Here is an 18480-nt window from a genome sequence, read left to right on the forward strand (position 1 = left end):
ACTTAAGGTTTGGATAGCTTGTACAGCTTTTAGCGGCTCCCCTTACTGTAATTAAAGCTCTGACTGTGTTAAAAGCTTGTGGGTGTGTGAATGTGGGTATGCGATATTTTTTCTGATACATTCTGAATACTGCTTTTTGTGCAAGAGCATAGTTAATGCTAGTGTCTTGAGAGCATAATCTGAAATGCCTTAACTTTATGTTAGCTTTCACAAGATGGTCTGTTGGATACATTTGTAAAAGGGGCTAATAGGCTATTTTACTGCTTTTGCATGTGTACCTTTTCATGGGCCCTTGCCCGGGTGACCTGCAACCATGTCATTAAGTGTGCTGCCTGGAGCCCGGAGCAGTGTATATATACTCTGTCCTCTGCAGGGACGGGCATCCCCATCAGGGTCCGCCTGTACCACCCCTCCATATGGTGGCTCGTCATTAGTTTTCTGTTGCCCTGGTGCCTGGGAGGTTCATCAAACCCTAGAGTCCAATCTCTCCAAAGCCCTATTTCTACTCTACTGTGACATTTCTCTCTCTGGCCAATCGGATAAGTCACACATGGCTTCACTGCACGAAAGAACAGCAGCAGCCTCAAGCAGATGTTGCTCTGCAGACTGCCCATGAAGTGGAAAACTGGGTTTCAAGAACAGTATCTGACTTTATTGTTAAAGAGTTCACTATGTCTTGGAAGGGTAGATGTGGTTTTAAGGCTATGAGTCAAGATCTTTGTGAAGGGTAAAAACTCAGCAGATTATATTTTTCATCTCCAACTGTTTTTAGATTGTGTGGCTAGACGGTAATTTGAGATATAAATGAATAAAACAGGTCCCCTGTAGCCTTCTTTTTTTGCTCCAGGGTAGTTCACATTTGTACAAAGATAGAATTCTCTAGAGTAGAAAAAATAAAGTGAGCAATCACAGAAAAACATAGCATAGCATGGGATAGTCATTGAACTGAGCCATAAAAGAGAAAGGAAATATTATTTTGAGTGGGATTTGTTATATTCAAGGTAAGGAAGAGCAGGTATTTTTGTTCACTTTTATTCTGTAATATGACCAATATTTTTCATATTCAAGTGTGTATGAAAAAAAGTCACTGGTTTCTTAAAAAGCTAAATACAATAAGCATTGGATCAAGGCACATACAAGACTGGCCAAAGGGCATACAATGCACTTTGGTTTTCAATTGTTAAGAACAGTTAACTTCAAATTGTGGAAACATAAAAGTGTGTTCATTTGGAAAATAATACAAAATAATACTCATAACAAGGAGTTGCTGCCACTGTGGTATTTCTAACGAAAGCCAACATGTTTTGTCTTTTTGGCCTGGTGACTAGAATGACGTATGGTACATGGTACTAAAGAATGCCGCCATTGTCGTTTGGCCATTGTTGGCTTGTACAAATAGAGATAGTGGGGGGTCCTCTGTGTCAGCCTGTCCAGTCTACTTGCTTTGAGGAGCAGAGAGCCCCTTAAGGTCGGTGTGCTTTATCTGCCCTGTGCTGTGGCCTACAATCCTATCAAAAACACTGGAACCCTATTTGGGTTGCTTTGCTGTGTTTCTTGTTCTTGCAAACAGAAAAAAAAAATCACACACTGAACAAAGCAGAGAAATAAAGCATGGCACCTCATCTGTCACTATTCCTACTCCATACCAGGTGAATACTAGAGCAAGACTCTTGGTCCATCGTATGTGGAGACAGCTGCTGACAGCTCATTTTTTTTAGAGGGCAACATGCCTGCTTTGCAAATTAGTTGATCAGCTGTGCCTCAGTTTACTTCATGTCATTTTTTTGCCTTTTTGTTTTTCAGACAGCCACAAAGTTAAAAGAATGACCTGTGCTTATACTACAAGGTTTTCTAAGGTCTGATTGTTCAACACAGCAATGAAAACCCACTTTCACAGTTGACAAGTCATCAAATCTCAGTAGAACACAGAGTTTCTTTTAGTTGGTCGATAACCTTAAGCAAAGGAAATACAGTACAAATTACTACAAATCCCTAAAATATAGAATTGCAGTTAGTTACAATACCCACTGATGGTTCAGTGATGGCCTGCAACTGGAACGTTCTCCGTCTTCATAAAATGTCCTTAAATATAAATTATATGGCAAATGTACAGAACATTGCTTCCTTAGTCTTATATATCCAGTGTTTTGTAAAAGTCTTGCCACTCTGTTTAAGCTGCGCACTCATCATTAACGGCCATGCGCAATATCATGAATGGGAATGGTCTGAATCTGGTATTCCACTGTCTCTGTAGCTCCTGTTGTTAATATTGTTCTCACTGTGTGGGCTTTTGTATAAACTCAGGCCATTAGGCGGGAAAATCGTGTGTATCACAAACTCCTCCTTGGACACAGGCAGGTGATTTATAGGTATCATTTGAAAAGAAGTCTCTCGTATTTCTAGGATGGAGTTGTCTTTCTTAGTGCCAGCCTCAGCATAGTCATCCTTTCTCCGACGGCCTTTGTTGTAGGTGCAGTTCCTGGAAAAAAGTGAACCGTTCCTGTGGACATACCAGCACACCAGTGCCAACATGATTATTGCCAAAAGAGCCACAGCCCCTCCGATGATGGCAGCCAAAGGCAGACTGGAATTTTTGTAAGGCTCTTTCTCCTGCTCTCTGTTTAAAGTTGTGGTCGGGTTGTATGATTTGTGAGAACCAGTCTCTGTCTCTATGCACACAGGGGTCTCGTCTGACAGGTAAATGTTGCTAGTCTCCATGGGAACCATGCATATCCTATAGGAAGACTCTGGCTCCAGCGCAGTGAGCAGGTACTCCTTCCTCTCCCCCTGCACAATGGTCTCAGTGATGGAGCCAAAGGCAGGGCTGTGTCCCAGCTTTAGCCAGCTGAGCCGTAGGGCAGTCATGGGCTGTGACACCCTCCATGATATGTGTATTGTATCTGCACTACTTGACTTCACACTGATGGTGATGATCTTTCTGCCTGAAGAAGCGGTAGTGCTGTGGTAGTTCTTACCGATGTCAGGCCCTTTTACTACAGGCCTTTTAGTCACAAACAAGGGCCACTGGGGCTGTGATGGGCGTAGAGTGTTGGAGACTGTGCTTGTCTCGTATGTGGGGCTTAGCTCTGAATCTGTGCAGTCAAACATGTCTGTAGTTAGATCTTTAATTGCCATGCCTTTGACCTTATCAGGACCCTGGCACATGAAGCCACGTACATTCACCTTAGATGGCAATGACCGCAGCCAATCACGCACCCATTTCATCCTGCAAGTGCATTGCCAGGGGTTGTTGCGTAGCAAGAGCTGTGTGAGATTGTCCAGATCTTCAAATACACCCTGGGGGAGGCTGCTCAGGTTGTTGCCAGACAGGTCCAGGCGATACAGCTGCCTAAGGAAGGCAAAAGCCCCAGGCGGGACCCGATTGATGTGATTATCTTGTAGCTGCAGCTTCTCCAAACTGGTGCCTGGCAAATTGGCTGGTGGTGATGTCAAGGAGTTTCTCACAAGCGAGAGCTCAGTCAGGTTGATCAGGTTGACGAAAGCCATCTCCCCAATCCCGCGGTTGTTGAGCAGGTTACCATCCAGTATTAAACGCTTCAGGTTGATGAGATCTTGCAACGACTGCTCTGAGATGGAGGAGATGCGGTTGTCATCAAAGCGCAGCTCCTCAATGCTCATGGGTAGGCCTGAAGGGATGGTACTTAGGTGGTTTCTGGAGAGAAAAAGTAGTCTCAGGTGATTACTGTCCCTGAAGGCCCCCTCCTCTATGCTGACCGCTGATACAGAGTTATCATCCAGGTGTAGTTCTTCAATGTAGGGAATTTGGGCTAAGGAGGCATGGGTAATCATCCGAATGTTGTTCTCCTGAAGGTGAAGCTCTTTAAGCCCAAGGGGAAGGTTAGTGGGGAACTCATCCAGATTGTTGCAGTAAAGGTAGATCTTCTCCACATTTGAGAGCCTGCGGAGCTCTGCAGGAATGCCTGAACTCTTGATGCGATTGTTTTGCAGGAAGAGCACTGTAGCATCCTGGGGTAGACCAGTAGGGATGGAAGTCAGGCCACGGTCATTACAGTAGATGAAGGTTCCATCACAGCGGCAAGCTGAGGGACATGAGGCGGAGGTCACCAGGGGGTTAGCAAGACCCAGCAGCAGCCCGATCCTGATGAGGAAGAGGATAAAGGCCTTGCATTGACGCACCATCTTGAAGCTGTGTTGCCTGGCAGTCTAATCACTCAAGAGCCCCTGGGGAGAAGACACAAGGGTACATTTAATGCACAAGTCCTTTAAAGGAGAGCCAAATTCCTGTTCTCATAATTGCTGGGTGTTTGAAATGCTGCCTGCAGCACTTTGTAGATTAAACAACTCCTGAAAGAATCAATTTGAATTCCTCGTATTAAATTGATATGAATTGATAATTAGGATTGCCAGACAGTGAAAACAAAGTGGAACTTTGTTTAACAGTAAACTGTTTGCTTCAGAGCTGACTTTACATCATCTATACATTTCCGAGGGTTAGAAGTTTAAAAAGTAACCTGCATTAGAAATAGAACAACTTTTTGTTTTCTTCTTTTTCATCAGAAATGTTCCTACTTGTGAGCTCTGTGAATTGAATCTCTGTGCTTTGGCTTTTTGGCCTTGACTTGTGAAATGTAATAGCATTCCCTAGTTGTTTTACACGTTTCTGTATCTCAAGGCTGCCATTCATCGCTACAGACCACGAGGGTGAACAAAGTCAGGCTTTGTTGATGAACTGTTGTGGAACCGACATACTCTTAAATCCTGTTAGATCATTCCCCATGCCTTTCACCATTCAAATTCTGGAGTTTAACTGGCCTCTTACAAGGTAAAAATAAATCTCTCTCCCCACATTAAAATCTTTATCACATTGAGATCCAAGCAGAACATGTTTTTGAAACAATTTTAGGGGGCAGGGGAAGATAAAATTTGTGAGTTTTATTTGTCCTTGTACAAAACTATTAATTAATGATCTTTGCTATAATTGTGACGTGTTCAATTATTTTTTGAAAATCTACATATTGAAAAATGTAACATTGCGTTTCAGAATTCATAAACTTGGCAGATGGCCTTGAAATGAACAAAACCGTGGTGTAAAGCAGAAGGTGCCGTTTGTCTCTTTCTTCACTATCGATGTGTAGTTACCTTTTAATTAGGATAATACTGATTTATTACTTTAATTATGCGTTCCGGCCATGACCTCCCTTCCTGCACATCTCATTAGAAATTGTGGTCTGGTCAGTGAAGTGGAAAGAAGCAAAGCCATCCGCATTTGTCATACCTGATTTATACGACGTGGTAAATCCTCTCCGGCCACCAAAAATCCAATCAAGATTTCCTCTTGAATTTCCTCTTATCCTTCCTGAAAGGAAAAGTTTGTCCGAGGAGTTTCTGGTGATATCCTGACCTGGTCAGTGTTTGCTGAGCTGATCCTTGTTTGGACGATGACCTCCTCTGTGTTGTCAGAGGCTCATGCTTTCAATGCCTTTACCATGGCAGATAAGCCTGGAGAAAAAGCATCCCCTCTCACTGACAAAGCATGCGCTCTCAGGTAATATTAAAAATCCTAATGGGCGTTGAAATTGTCGAGCTCAACAGCCATAACTGCAAATGAGATTTTTGGGGTGTTGTATAGTGATCCGTGTGTACGACGGGGTGAGCTTTAGCAAAGGCTCCTTTCTGCAATCAGGCCCGACAGGCATGATGAGTTGACACAAAGCTGGTCTGAGCCATGCCAATCCCCCTGTGCCACAGGCTCAATCCAGGCCTGTTCACTTGTGTACTCCAGGTCCTCAGGTAGCCCAGAATCCTCTGCTCCCTTGTCGAGCCTGTATACACATTAATCCAGGGCTCTGGTCCCTTCTCCTGAAGCCGATAACCAATGCTTTCCTTTCCTCTACGGTGCAGAACAGGACGAGGTGCTTATCCTTCTGGACGCAGCCTTCCCTCACGCATCTGCAGCTTGACTCATACTGTGCCCTCCTCACACCTGAGGTGGTGCTCTGAAAAATAACCAAAGATAAACATGTTCAGTGCACACATTCTGTAATTACATAATAATGTTTGAAGGCAACGGGAGAGTAATCTTCCACCATTGATAGAAAACATAAAAAGAAATCTAATTAAGGTTAGGAATGTGTTTAATAAAGAACTCTAACCTCCATTATATGGTGACATTCTTATTTAGAAATACCCTTCCTCCTGGCCTATGATTTAGACCGTTGACCTTTAACGTACCGTTAGTCGAACAGGCCACATTTCTTTTCTATGGTGATACAAGAAAGAATGTGTGTATATGAAAGACAACAGTGATCTAGACCCCAACACAATGGCCGAGGGTGGAGCTCCTGTGCCCTACTCAGTCCACTTCACTGCCTAGCTGAGCTTTTGGTGTATTACAAGAGACCTAGACCCTAAAAAATGCAGTCTTCGCTATCTTAAAAACAACGCTAGTCTACACAAGAGGAAACCCTAATCCCTTCAGTGCTGAATTACAACGTTACAAAGCACACATGATGAACGACGCCCGTTCGAATTTTGCATGGAGAAGAGGGTGGCTTTTGCATCCATCCCCGTCACTCCCAGCTCCTCTCCATGACCCCTTGCCCCCACCCTATCCTCTCTATACATTCTGTGAATGCTGTTTCTGTTTGTAAAAATAGAATTTCCTTTGCCAAAGAAAATGTTACGTTTCCTCTTGCAACACAATAGCTTTGTGTCATTATACGTAACCATCCATGTGACCTGCTGACAGCCACTGTTTGCTGTAAAACATGTAATGGGAAATTAGGAACGAGGGGGGAGCAGCCGTTTAACAGTTGTAGCCCATGACAAGGAGAAGATTAGGGAATTGAGAGGCTTGTAACTCGATTACAACTCCTGAGATGCTGTCTAATAATAATGCCCCCCTTCCTTCTGTTCCATCTAAGCATGGACCCTCAGTCCAGTATTACATTAGTAGTAGATTAGAGTCTGGGGAAAAAGCACCAGATGTGACCTCTACTAACTTCTGGAATAAAGGAGTGTGACGGGGGAAAAAAAGATGAAATTTGGTAATGGAGTTTTAGAAAATGGCAGGATGATAGAAGGATATGTGCTGTCTGTCTGTTGGAATGAACTTTTAATGCAGCACTTAGTCAAGCTATTTCAATTTTAAATATCCCTTTTCACCTCATTTTGTAAAGTTCTCCATCGTCTGAATATTGTTAAGTATGTAGTCTTGATTTGAATCTTGGAATTCTTAGCATTACATAAAGGGAAGTAATAGCCTCTGCATTTCTGTCTTATCAAGGGAACCCGGCAGAGACCTATCTGCACTCAGGAATAATAGGCTTTTAGGGTTGTGAGACAGGATGATTCTCTGCATAAATAACCCCATATATGGTACGGCGCAACATTGCCAGTTAGTTTGCCTTTTTTGGCCACTGCATCTCTCTTACCTGCCCAGATAACAGAATCGGTGTCCAGTGGAAGTTACAATAGACACGGTTATTCATTTGTATTTATCTTAAACATACTGTGGTATAATGTATCTAGAGCCTCAGTGTGATGCTGTATTGTGGGTGATTTATCGGACTCCTGCTTTGAACCATGTACATCTTGCTAACTTTACGAGGAGCAGAGTCAGGCCTCGGTGCTGGGCCGTTTTTTTTTTTCTTTTTTCCAAGCTCATCGGATTTCAGGAGAGTGGCCCCTCTCCATTGTTTGCTATAAGGCAAGCATGTGGACCTTGTAGCCTCAACAGAGGGGGTTTACATATTAAAACATTATAGTAAGGCAATTTGAAAATTCCTCTAATTTATACAGCCAATTTTGTAAGAAACATGTGAATGTACGCAGCCGCACACACACACGCTGTGTTCCTATGCACATAATCGTTTTGAGAGCAATGGAGGCTAAACATTTTTAGTGATGGATGTCTTTCTCCATCGTTCTAATAAGCTCTGCCGGCCGACAGGAGATTTCTCTGGCAGTCAAAGTGACTTCTGCTTCATTTAATCCGAACTGGCAAAGTTAAATTGAGCATCCTGGTAAAATTGTGCGTGTGTATACAGCTAGTTACCTTTCAGTGGAGAGCGTGGGAGGTTCACACAAAGCTGGACACTGATAGCCATTGTGAGCTAAACACGCATAAATGCACATTAGTCTGCAATAACAGAGCCCAAGACTTTGTGCCCCCTAGTCATACACTGCACAAGAAAGGCTTTGGAAAAACTCAAATAGAAACAATTTCATGCCTGTCAAAAGTATTGCAGATTATAATGACTTTTAGTTCCGTAAAATACAGAATAATATTACACAGGCTGCATTTAGGGGGAGAGAGCTGTAGAAGTAGTAATGGCTGGCTGTTAAATTATTCATGAGCCCTGAAATTAATTTTGAACCACAGCAGAGCTCTCCATTGGGAAATCAATGTTGTTTGTATCTGTTGTTGATTATTCACTCTAATTCATAATATAGTTTTGAATTATGATTGATTGCACATAATGATGTTAATCTGATTTTTTTTTTTTTTTTTTTTTTTTAACAGATTTTGGATTTGGAAATGTGTTTTCTTCGCAACGTTGCTTGGCAAGGTGATAGGTTTTAAGCAGACACTCAAATAAGGCTGAAAAACATGAATTATTAATGACTGTATGATCATGCAAATAAATGGACTTATTTTGGGGAAGGACAGTTGAAGCTAATCTGAGAGGAAAGCAAAATGCCCACTTGTGTTTTCTTGGATCTAATTTTTTGGTTTCTTAATTCTCTGCTCTCACACGAGGTGAGTTTTTGTCAGTGTTTGTCTGCCACCGATTTCCATATGAGCAAGTTGTACGTGAAGACACCGGCCAGCGGCCCGCTGTGGCGCAGAGACACAATGGAACATTCATGGTCACATCTGAATTCACAGGGACACAGAACACGTTTCAACCGGAGAGAAAATGGGCGAAAACCTCTGATAGTTTCACAGATTTGGTATGTGGCCTCCTGGCGCTGTCTTTAGATGGGCTGAACAGATGATACTTTTGCTGGCCCATTAAGAGCACAGAGAGGCCTGGGACAGACGGGGGTCTCTCTTTTGTAACAGCCTGAAAGGAGAGATCTGTAGCAGCTGCAGTGGTTTTTCCCCACATGGGGGTGGTAGGCACTGCAAAATGAAATGTGTGTGTGTGTGTGTGTCTCTGTATGTATGTGACAAGCAAACACCAAAACACTGGATACCCATGTTAAGTTCCACACAGGAGCCCAACAAGCACAGGCCAGACACCTACCTACAACACAGATTTGTTAACCTCACTATTGGCTCATCTGCAGATTTCCCTGAGTCATATTGTTTGCAAAGGTTGCTCCTGCGATGTTTATGCTTTGCAGCCATGTTTACACCTTCTCTTTCAGTAAGCACAGTGAAATGATTTGCCTCTTAAAGCTTGGAGTAGATGTTAAAAAGATAGTGCTCAGAGGCTAAATAAAGAATGAAAAGAACTGAATTAGGCCTCCTCACAGGACAGTGTTGAATCTGAAATATGTCTTGGTAGTTCTGAAAGTCTTAGTATTACTTTGTCATTCATATTTGATGCTTTAACTTTCTGGGAATACACGATTCTGTCTGTAGTGACCTGGTTAGTTGTTAATCTGCAATGTGAATTCCCTCTGAAAGCAATTGACTGGGGACTTTTGCCTCAGGCAGTCATCACTGAAGACAATTGGGTCTGTCCTCATGTCTGCCGTGTTTAACAGGCTATTTATTTCTTTGTCTCTCGAACACACTGGACAACAAAGAGCTACCGTTACGATGCTTGACAATTCAAGCCAGGTTTGCCTACGCTATTAGTGATTTATTGAAATCAGGCTGTAGACCATATATAAATAGCCCATATATCAGTCATTGTTTAAAGCCGGGGTGACCTTATCTTCTCATGAAGATGAAAAGCTGTGTTAAATTGGATTAATAACTGGCCCCGTCCTGGTGTTCCCAATAAGGCGCTCATCTTAAATACAGTGCATAAGAATTGAAGGTGCCCACTTCATTGCATTGTTCTAATGGGGTAAATATGAGGTTTGCATGGAGAGAGGAAAACGAGCAGCGCACTTTTACTTCAATAGCATCATAGCCTGACATTAGAAAGGAGAATCTGCCGCCAGTATGAGCAGAGGGTATTAACGCGTTTATTTCTGGAGGCTTATTAATATGACAGTCATGTCAGAGCTGCAACTGCGCACAGATGTCAGGTAGTTGTTTGGAGGCATTGTCAGTGTAACGGTGCCGTATGTTGTCTGCGTTAAATGAGCCGCTGCTTATGTGCAAACTGGTGCTCATGAAACTTCGATTCATGGTATTTTGTGCATTTTCAGGGGAGCTTCATGACTGCGCCCTAAAGCTCTCACAGCGTATGTGAGGTTTGTTTTTAAGGGAGGGGGGCCGTCGGTATTATTCGCAGACAAGCTTCCAGTTGCACACAGTGTATTTGAATGGAGGAGGTTGTGAAAAGGAGCTGGTCCGAGGCGTCCAGACAGTGACGCCGGAGACACATTTAGCGGAGCTTCTCCAGCTGCCCCCTTCACGTCCAACTCCGCGGGATGTGCGCTGCAATTTCAGCTGCTCACCGGGGTGTCTTCTCGGGCTGCGACACCGAGACTAAACCACACGGTCCCCTAATCCTATCAGGTCTGCGTATTCACCACCGATTCTGTCCCCACTGGGTTGGAAACATCAAGGGCTGAAGTCAGGAACGGAAAGATTTCAGACGTCCCTGTTGCTCTCTTAAGTGCTTTTCCCGTGTTTTGACCGGTGTACTGAGGCGGAGGAAGAGTGTGATCAAAAGCAAATTCAACATGTCGCAACAAGAAATTCATCTCTACAGACAGACACAGAGTGTGAAACGGGAGAGGGGGAAAAAAGAGGAGACCTGGTGTTTGTGGTCTCTGTTAGATACATGCAGAATCAAGAGGGACGCAGCGCAGGGTCGAAGCAGCAAGTTGCAGGCATGAGGGGGGGCTGGAGGTGACGAGAGACATGAATTATCTTTTTAAGTCTGATTTGTGACGGACAAGATGAGCAGATTGACTTGCAGTGCGTAAACTGATAGAAGAGCTTAAGGTTGTTTGGAGGAAAAGTGCAACCACGTTTTTTTTTTTTTTATTACTATCGCTGAAAGCGCCTGTGAGGCAGTCACCTCAGAGAGAAACAGTATTTTTCGCCTGGGCCGAGTATTAAAACATAAAGGAAGAGGGGGGGAAAAGAGGGCAACTAATTAGATACAAGCAACTCCTGAGGATTCCGCATGGCTTTGAATTCCTTTTGCCAGCGAGAAGATCCAAAAAGATGAAAAGGATGCATTCCCAACAGGACTGTACCAGCACAAAACCGCACTTACCTCTATAATCAACCAAAAAATGGAAAGTAACAGGTATCCTCTTAAATTGGGGTTCACAACGGGGGGAAAAAAATAATAATCCAATCCAGGCTATGAGGATTTAAATTGAGATCCAAAAAAAAAAAAAAAAAAAAACCCCAACAAAAAGGAAAAAAAAAAAAAAAACTCCAACAAACCTTCTCTCACTGACAAGGCTAGAGCTGTTTGGAGTTTATCTGTAGCAGCACTGCGATGTTTACTGGCGCCCACACACACACATACACATCTGTAGGCTGCGCAAGGAAATAGGTGAACGGGTAGATCTCAATACTAATGTGGAGTTGTGTTTGCCTCGAGCTTCAGTAGAGCACTGATGTCATCCGGGGGAGGGGTCTCTCTCTCTCTCTCTCTCTCTCTCTCTCTCTCTCTCTCTCTCTCTCTCTCTCTCTCTCTCTCTCTCTCTCTCTGGGAGACGCACAGGAGCGATGCAGTGTTGGTTGGGTACACTAGGGGGAGTGGAGGAAAGGGGAAAGGCACTCGCATCCTTGTCAGATGTGTGCACTTAAGAGGAGCGAGCGGCCACTGGTTGGAAAGCCGTGCTCACTGGCAGGAAAAGAGGGTATGAGGGAGAAAGCGCGGAAATGCACAGTACTGCATGTGTGTGTGCGTGTGTAGGTGAGGGTGGCAGGTACACAGAGCCTGTTGCTCACAGTGGTTTGATTTAGACTGGTTTGGCAGCTCTTTTTGAATTTTCATTTGCATATTTGCTTGAGATTTTTTTGAGAAGTCTCAGGATCATTTATGATTCGTTTTTTGGCATCAGGGCTGTGTTACCTACGTAATGACTTGTTAACTATCTCTGTTGCAGGTGTTCTTAATCATCTGTATTATCTAGACTTTGCAAATATTTTGGGGGGCTGTTTTCTGAAAGAGAGAGAATTGTAAATCCCAAATATTTTGGGCCAATAAAAACCTTGCCTTTTACTGTGTGTGAAGCACTTAAACACATTAAAACTTTGACAGGTAATGAATATTTGATCACGCAGTCACAGTGAACCAGAATAATTTCCAAAAAGAATTTGCTCCCGTGTATGCAGCTACCTCCGTGCTTGTGTGCATAGGGAATGCACGCATGTGTGTGTGCTGGTAGAGAATGGACACATGAGTCGCTCTGACACACCTGAACCATCTGACTTTTGACCCTCCTGCTCTCTGTTTGACCCTCTTTGGTTTCATGTTTAAATGAAGCCAAACAGTGGGTTTGCCCCCTTCCAGGCCCACAGCAGTAGTGAGTCACACTGTTAGTCAAAGGGTTGTACAGCAGAGATGACCCAGCCAACACTCTCTCCTGCCCTGCGTCATTCCCAGTGTCTCCCCCTCCGGCTACCTGACAAGGCAGACGCCACAGCCCGGTGCACTGAGCTGCAATGGAGCAGCTCCGTTCAGCAGCTTCCTGTCGATGCCAGTGGCCCAACGATTAGATCTGTGTGATGCATACAGCTGTCTGTGTAATGGGGAGACTCCTCTGTTGCATGTCATTCACTAAATACCACTTTTTGTTAATCAACTCTGGCCCATTATGCTATTCAGTTGTGAATGCCTGGAAGGTCTGCATTCATTTGCAGTAAACAAACAGGTTTGTGAGAGAGATGTTACTCAACTTGCAGCTGTAGCAATTAATGTCTATTAGTAAAGCAAGAGAACAAAATTTGTCAGTAAAGTAGCATCAGAGACCCACTACGGTTGGTTGGGTGATATGTTATATTTGCGCAGATGTCTGTGTGTGGCGGGCGGGGGGCCAGGGGGCTCTTTGTGCTGTGAAAGGCTCTCACTCGTCCTTCAGTGGCAGACCATTAAATTAACAAAATAAAATGACAAAAATCACCCAAGAAAACAACAATGGGCTCAGCTAGCTGATATATTGGTCCAGTCGCCCATGCGGAAGACCCGATGATATTTTACTGACAGGTGAATGGAGACGCCTGACCTTGCAATATTCTTCAATGCGTGAAGACTTAGCATGCTTAAAGAAAATGCTGTTCAAGTGTTTCACCTCCTGACATGCACACAAAAACACAGCTCATTAATATGAGCATTTTCGCTCCACTTCTCCTTCTGTATTCTGTTCTCCCGTTGTCTGCTCATGAGCTGATATGGACCTCTACTCCTAGCAATTGTTATTGCCTCATTAGGATAGTGCACACTACACAAGAGCGACTGTCCAAGTGTCTGACCACCGCTGACATCCCATGCCCACTTCTTTTGCCAGGACAGAATGTGTTCCAAGTCCGGCCTCAACACATCGGCACACTGTTAAACCATGATTGCCATCTTAACTGGAGTGCCTAATTGAACAGACACTTAAGCTTGGAGCATCTGCCAAAACTACTTAGACCTCTAGTGGAGTTTTTCAGATTTGTTTGCTTTCTAGCTAAAGTGGCTCTCACTTCTGTTTGAAATACAATGGGATTTCCAGACAAATATAAATCGTCTGCCTGTTCGCCGCTCACTCTGAGGCAGATCTGTATGAAATAAACATCCTGTTGTGTCGTGAACTTTCTCACAGAGGCTTAATGCTTCGCTACTTTGTTAATGAGCTTAACGATCTTATCATATTAGCCCAGGTGAGAGGTGAGAAAAGGTCAGGCTCGGACATCCTGACTTGATCCCTGTCTTCCCTCTGGGGGCGCAGAGCAGAGAAACCTGTGCCTGACCTCACCGTCGCTTCCTCTCCTAAATCTACTGCAGACACATCTGTCAGCGGCTGTTGATTGACCCTCTCTCAGATGTACAAAGAGCCCCACTGGAGGACCAGGGTGTTGGGTTTCTGTTATCTCAAGACCGGCGAAAAGCTGTTGCCCTGTCCATCTTTCGTTCAAGGGGTCGGGTGCCCTTCTTTCCCAAAGATGCACTCTAGTCTGTCTGGCCAATTTCATGGTGTCTAAACAACAGAAAGGTTGTTTCCTACTCTGTTGTGTGCTTTTGTGAAGATAGCTAAATATGTTAAGCCACTTGATTTTGCTAAGTGGTGGCTAAAGTGCCTTTTGGCTCTGGTGGCAACAAAACAGCTGTTAACTGTGTGCTTGGTCTTTTTCTATATCAGACTGCCCTGAGCCCAATTTTTGTCCGTCATGACAGACAGTTGACCAGATAATTGATTTCCTGTTTTTTGCTCTGCTGGTCAATAGATAGGGCTTGCAGTTGGCAGACTGTGGTGCCCTACTTTCTGCACTGTATGTCGAATCACGCGGACCCAGTCTGATTGGGGAAGCTAGGTTTTATGGGTATTATTTTATCTCCCTCAATTTTCCGTTTATCTGTCACTTAAGCTTGAGTATGTGTTCACTGAAAAGCTTGTGTGAAACACAATAGGCCCCAAAACTGCTCAGGGGCTCACAGGGGAAAATGGAGACTGATTTCCCCTCATGTCTCCTTCCTTGCTCTGACTGGAATTCATTATTGATAGACTTTCTGTGTTCTTAACCGATGCCAAATAAAGGGGAACATGTAAAAGGCTGCTGCCAAAACCCCCCGCTTTGTTTTTCATTTACCTTCTGCATTATTTGCATATTCATCCTCTGCAGGCAATCAGCAGCGATCTTTGCTGTGGGCCTTTCATCTCCGCTCTGCCATCCTGACAGGCAGCTTTTCAGTATCACAACAGTTTAACTAGGATTTGCGGATGAGAGGTGCTGTTGGTTATGCTTGAGTATTCACATTTTTGATTTGCAGAGGGTATAATGTGTGTGACAGGGATAGAAAGAGGGTTTATGAAAAAAAAAAAATCAGTGAATGGGTAAATATGTAGACAGATGTTGGATTTCATTAGTGTGGCTTTGTGTAGATGTAAATGTGGCATCATGGTGTTGCCCAAAACGGTTGGCAAGAGAAAGCTTTGACTGATGGAGCTTGCTGGATCTTTATGCATATGGTTGCAGATGTCAGTTACATGAACCAGGGCCTAAGCATGGGCAGGGTTGCTATTAGGCCATGCAGTAAGGTACTGGTCTTTTCTGATGCAGATCTCAGATGTTGAAGGATAGGTTGACCCATTCATCTCTTCAGACTAGGATGCAGCCCAGAGAGAGAAAAGAGCCAACAACAACAGAGACTAAAGAGGCCGACATCCTGCTGCTTAGGCAAGTCCAGGGGCCTCGGTCAGTAGTCATTTGGGCCTTGTGTTTGTGGAAGAATGACAAGCCATGCAGATTGCTCCGTCGGCTGTTTTCCCCTCGTCTTTTGTTTTCTTTGGTTGTTGTGGTTGCTGTTGTGTTGTCTGCAGAGACAGAGGAACTCAGGGATGAGCGAGTTCCATAAAAGAGGTAGAGGGGGGGGTAGGAGCTGACTTGTCAACCTTAGGACCTCCTATAGGTTAATGACCCCAAACACAATGCTCTGTGATCAGATTAGAGAGAGCACCCCCTCACTCCACTGCACTAATCAGCACAATAAAGGAGATAAAAGATAGAATTACCATACAGTGTTTTCACAGTCCAGCATACATCCCTAATGTGGCTAATTGAAGCTCTTCTCTCCTGCTTTGTAACTGGTTTACTATTCCTGCACTAAATCTGTAATTAGCCAACTTAGCATCTTTTCTCCAGCCTTAGTTAAATGGCAGCATTTCTCTTTATGGACTCTACATGCTTGTGCAAGCACTGACAGAACTTTAAAGACAGACAGACAGACAGACAGACAGACGGACAGACAGCTTTCTGATTCCTAAACTCAACAGCACATTCCTTCAGTATATGGGTAAATTCAGTGCTTCAGTCTTTCAGATTAGGAGTTTGAGTGTCTTATGAAAGGGTCAGTCAGGGTTTAGAGCTGTAAGGAGAGGAAGTCAGGGCTAATGTTATCTAGTGAAGCAAACCAAGTCTTTGCTCTTTTTAGATAAGATAAGATACATTGTATAAGACCTCAAGGTCCGTAATGGCCCTCTTGATTGGAGCACATACAGGAAGTGCAGTTTACAGGCAACAGTATTTTGAGTAAGGAGAAGGGGGGCACTAAAGACGGGACGTCTCGTCACACAGAGCTGCCATCGTTGATCAAAGTGTTCACTTATCTATGCCAAACACTAACTCTGACTTTGTTTTCTCTATGATCTGCACGACTCTGTTTACTCTCATGAGTCACATCTAAAAATTACCCTTTTTTAATGATTTCTCAACTCTGTTTTCTTTCCGCTGCTGAACACAATAAATAACTGTGAGGAAAGTACAAAAGCAATAAGAGAATTTTATATGTTCATGCTGTGTTTTTCAGAGCGATCTTGTAACATCAGTGCTCGACTCTGAACTGATTCTTCAATCACTTGCTTGAAATACATCCTCATTATTCAGGAGTACTTATGCTGACATTTTGTCATTGTGGTGCTGAGAAGCGTCTTCGGTTTAAGGTATTGTGAAAACTGGAGGAATTGGAGCCACTTAATTGGCATTTAACTCCACCTGAAGGTGTTTTCATTTAACACCTCCAACCACCCCAACAACAGGGAGGTGTCTGCGTCTCAGCGTCTGGCACCAGTTCTTCGGCACTCATCCCGAGTGACTTGAATATCAGATGTCGTATTCCTCTGCAGCCAAGAGCCACATTCAAAGGAAGCCTATAGAACGGGATGATGGGGGAATAAAAGGACCGGTTGAGTCAAGGGGACGTTTATGACTTTCCTGAAAGAAGCACTCGTAGACCGCCCACCCTCCTATTAGTGCCAGAGTATAAGGTGCTTGTGGTGGAGTTTTGAATGACACGTTTTCGGTAAAACTGGGAGTAACTGGAGTAGACCCTCTTTTTGTTGCTGGGGTGTTTCTGAGGTTAACCATCTGCAGGAAGAGGTGTGTTTGTGTGGTGGCGTGTATAACATTCGTGGTGATGGTGACGGGGTGGGAGGACTTCGGCGTGGTGGACGAGGAGTGTTTATGTTCTTCTTGGACATTGACATGCTTCTCCTCCACATGTCCAATACAAGAATAATAAATGGAATTCAGTTTTATGTAATATTTAGACACGCCATGAAGGCAAAAGTGACAAAAAGACCTCCCCAGCCCCTTCTAAAATAAGTAAAATTCTCCAAAACCCCATTCGGAGGAGAAAAGGAGATCTTACCTGCCTTCAGGGCTGATAGCTGCACAGCATGACAAAAAGTTGCATTGATGAAAATAAACATGACGAAAAGTGTGTTTGTTTAGACATGGTCGTAGTATTGTTCTGCTTACACGTGCAATCGAGTGATAATTGCTATGAAACATTTCCGTTGCTTGTGACTACAGGATCATGATGAAGTTCTTAAATCTTTGAAGTATGTCTCTGCTAGCAGAGAGACGGAATTTAAAAAAAATAGATTTTTAGTGCTGTTTAAGCTCTGGACCCAGGTGCAGTGCTTTTCTTTTTACAAATCATAGCCTTAAAATATACCTTTCCATGCTCCAATTTCACAAATTAACTATAAGGACCAAGCTGTGACATTTCACAGGCCAGTAAGAACTCCTTAAAGCTGACCCATCAAAGACAACCTGTAAAAGGTAGAGGAAGTCAACCAGCAAATTACCAAGAGAGGAGATGGGTAGATGTGTTGGGTAAACAGAGGTAGTGTCATTATAACCAACATCAATCACACAGGCAATAACAGAGATGTGAATGTATACATGGCGATAGGGAAAAACACTGGGGGCAGGAGCTGCCAGACTTTGGCAGCTGCTGATGTAGTCTCAGTGTTGGTGTGAAAATGGCTGTGATTTGAAATGGAAATGGTCCTTTTCTCTGGCTGGTGTTATTGGCGAGCAGTCCTTCTGCTGAATGAATTGTAGCTGCTTGCATCAAGTTTCTGCATAACATTGCGATAGACTCTGAAAAAAGCCTTCTCCTCTTTGGAAAGGTCACCGTTAATGCGGAAAATGCCGGCATTTCCTTTTTGGAAACATTTTTCACTCAGACTGCATCATTTGCAAAAGCTTTTCTTCTATACCCATTTTGACAGTTTAAAAAAGACATTTCCATGTCTTTTTTATGACCATGTGGACTGCTTATAAAGCTGTCTTTATGGCTTTGGGTTCTGCACAACATCTTTAATATTCTTTAACAATATACTCTAACTGACAACATGAACAGCTGCAAGTATAGGTGTTTGCTTTATTCTCTGACTGTTACAGCTTCTAACCTGCAA

At 43.6% G+C, this 18480-nt stretch overlaps 2 protein-coding genes across 6 annotated transcripts in view; one reads left to right on the forward strand and one right to left on the reverse strand.

The window, feature by feature from the left end:
- Positions 1-18480, forward strand: part of macrod2 (mono-ADP ribosylhydrolase 2) — a 399810-nt gene that overhangs the window by 72454 nt on the left and 308876 nt on the right. The window lies entirely within an intron of this gene.
- On the reverse strand, positions 1017-11459 carry flrt3 (fibronectin leucine rich transmembrane 3). Its single transcript, XM_076743642.1, has 3 exons — positions 11337-11459; positions 5258-5978; positions 1017-4203 (listed from the first exon to the last, which is right to left on the reverse strand). The coding sequence occupies exon 3, from the start codon at positions 4159-4161 to the stop codon at positions 2209-2211; it is 1953 nt and encodes a 650-aa protein (XP_076599757.1). The 5' UTR covers positions 4162-4203; positions 5258-5978; positions 11337-11459; the 3' UTR covers positions 1017-2208.

The sequence above is a fragment of the Chaetodon auriga genome, chromosome 11, assembly GCF_051107435.1.
Source record: "Chaetodon auriga isolate fChaAug3 chromosome 11, fChaAug3.hap1, whole genome shotgun sequence".
Lineage (NCBI taxonomy): Eukaryota > Metazoa > Chordata > Actinopteri > Chaetodontiformes > Chaetodontidae > Chaetodon > Chaetodon auriga.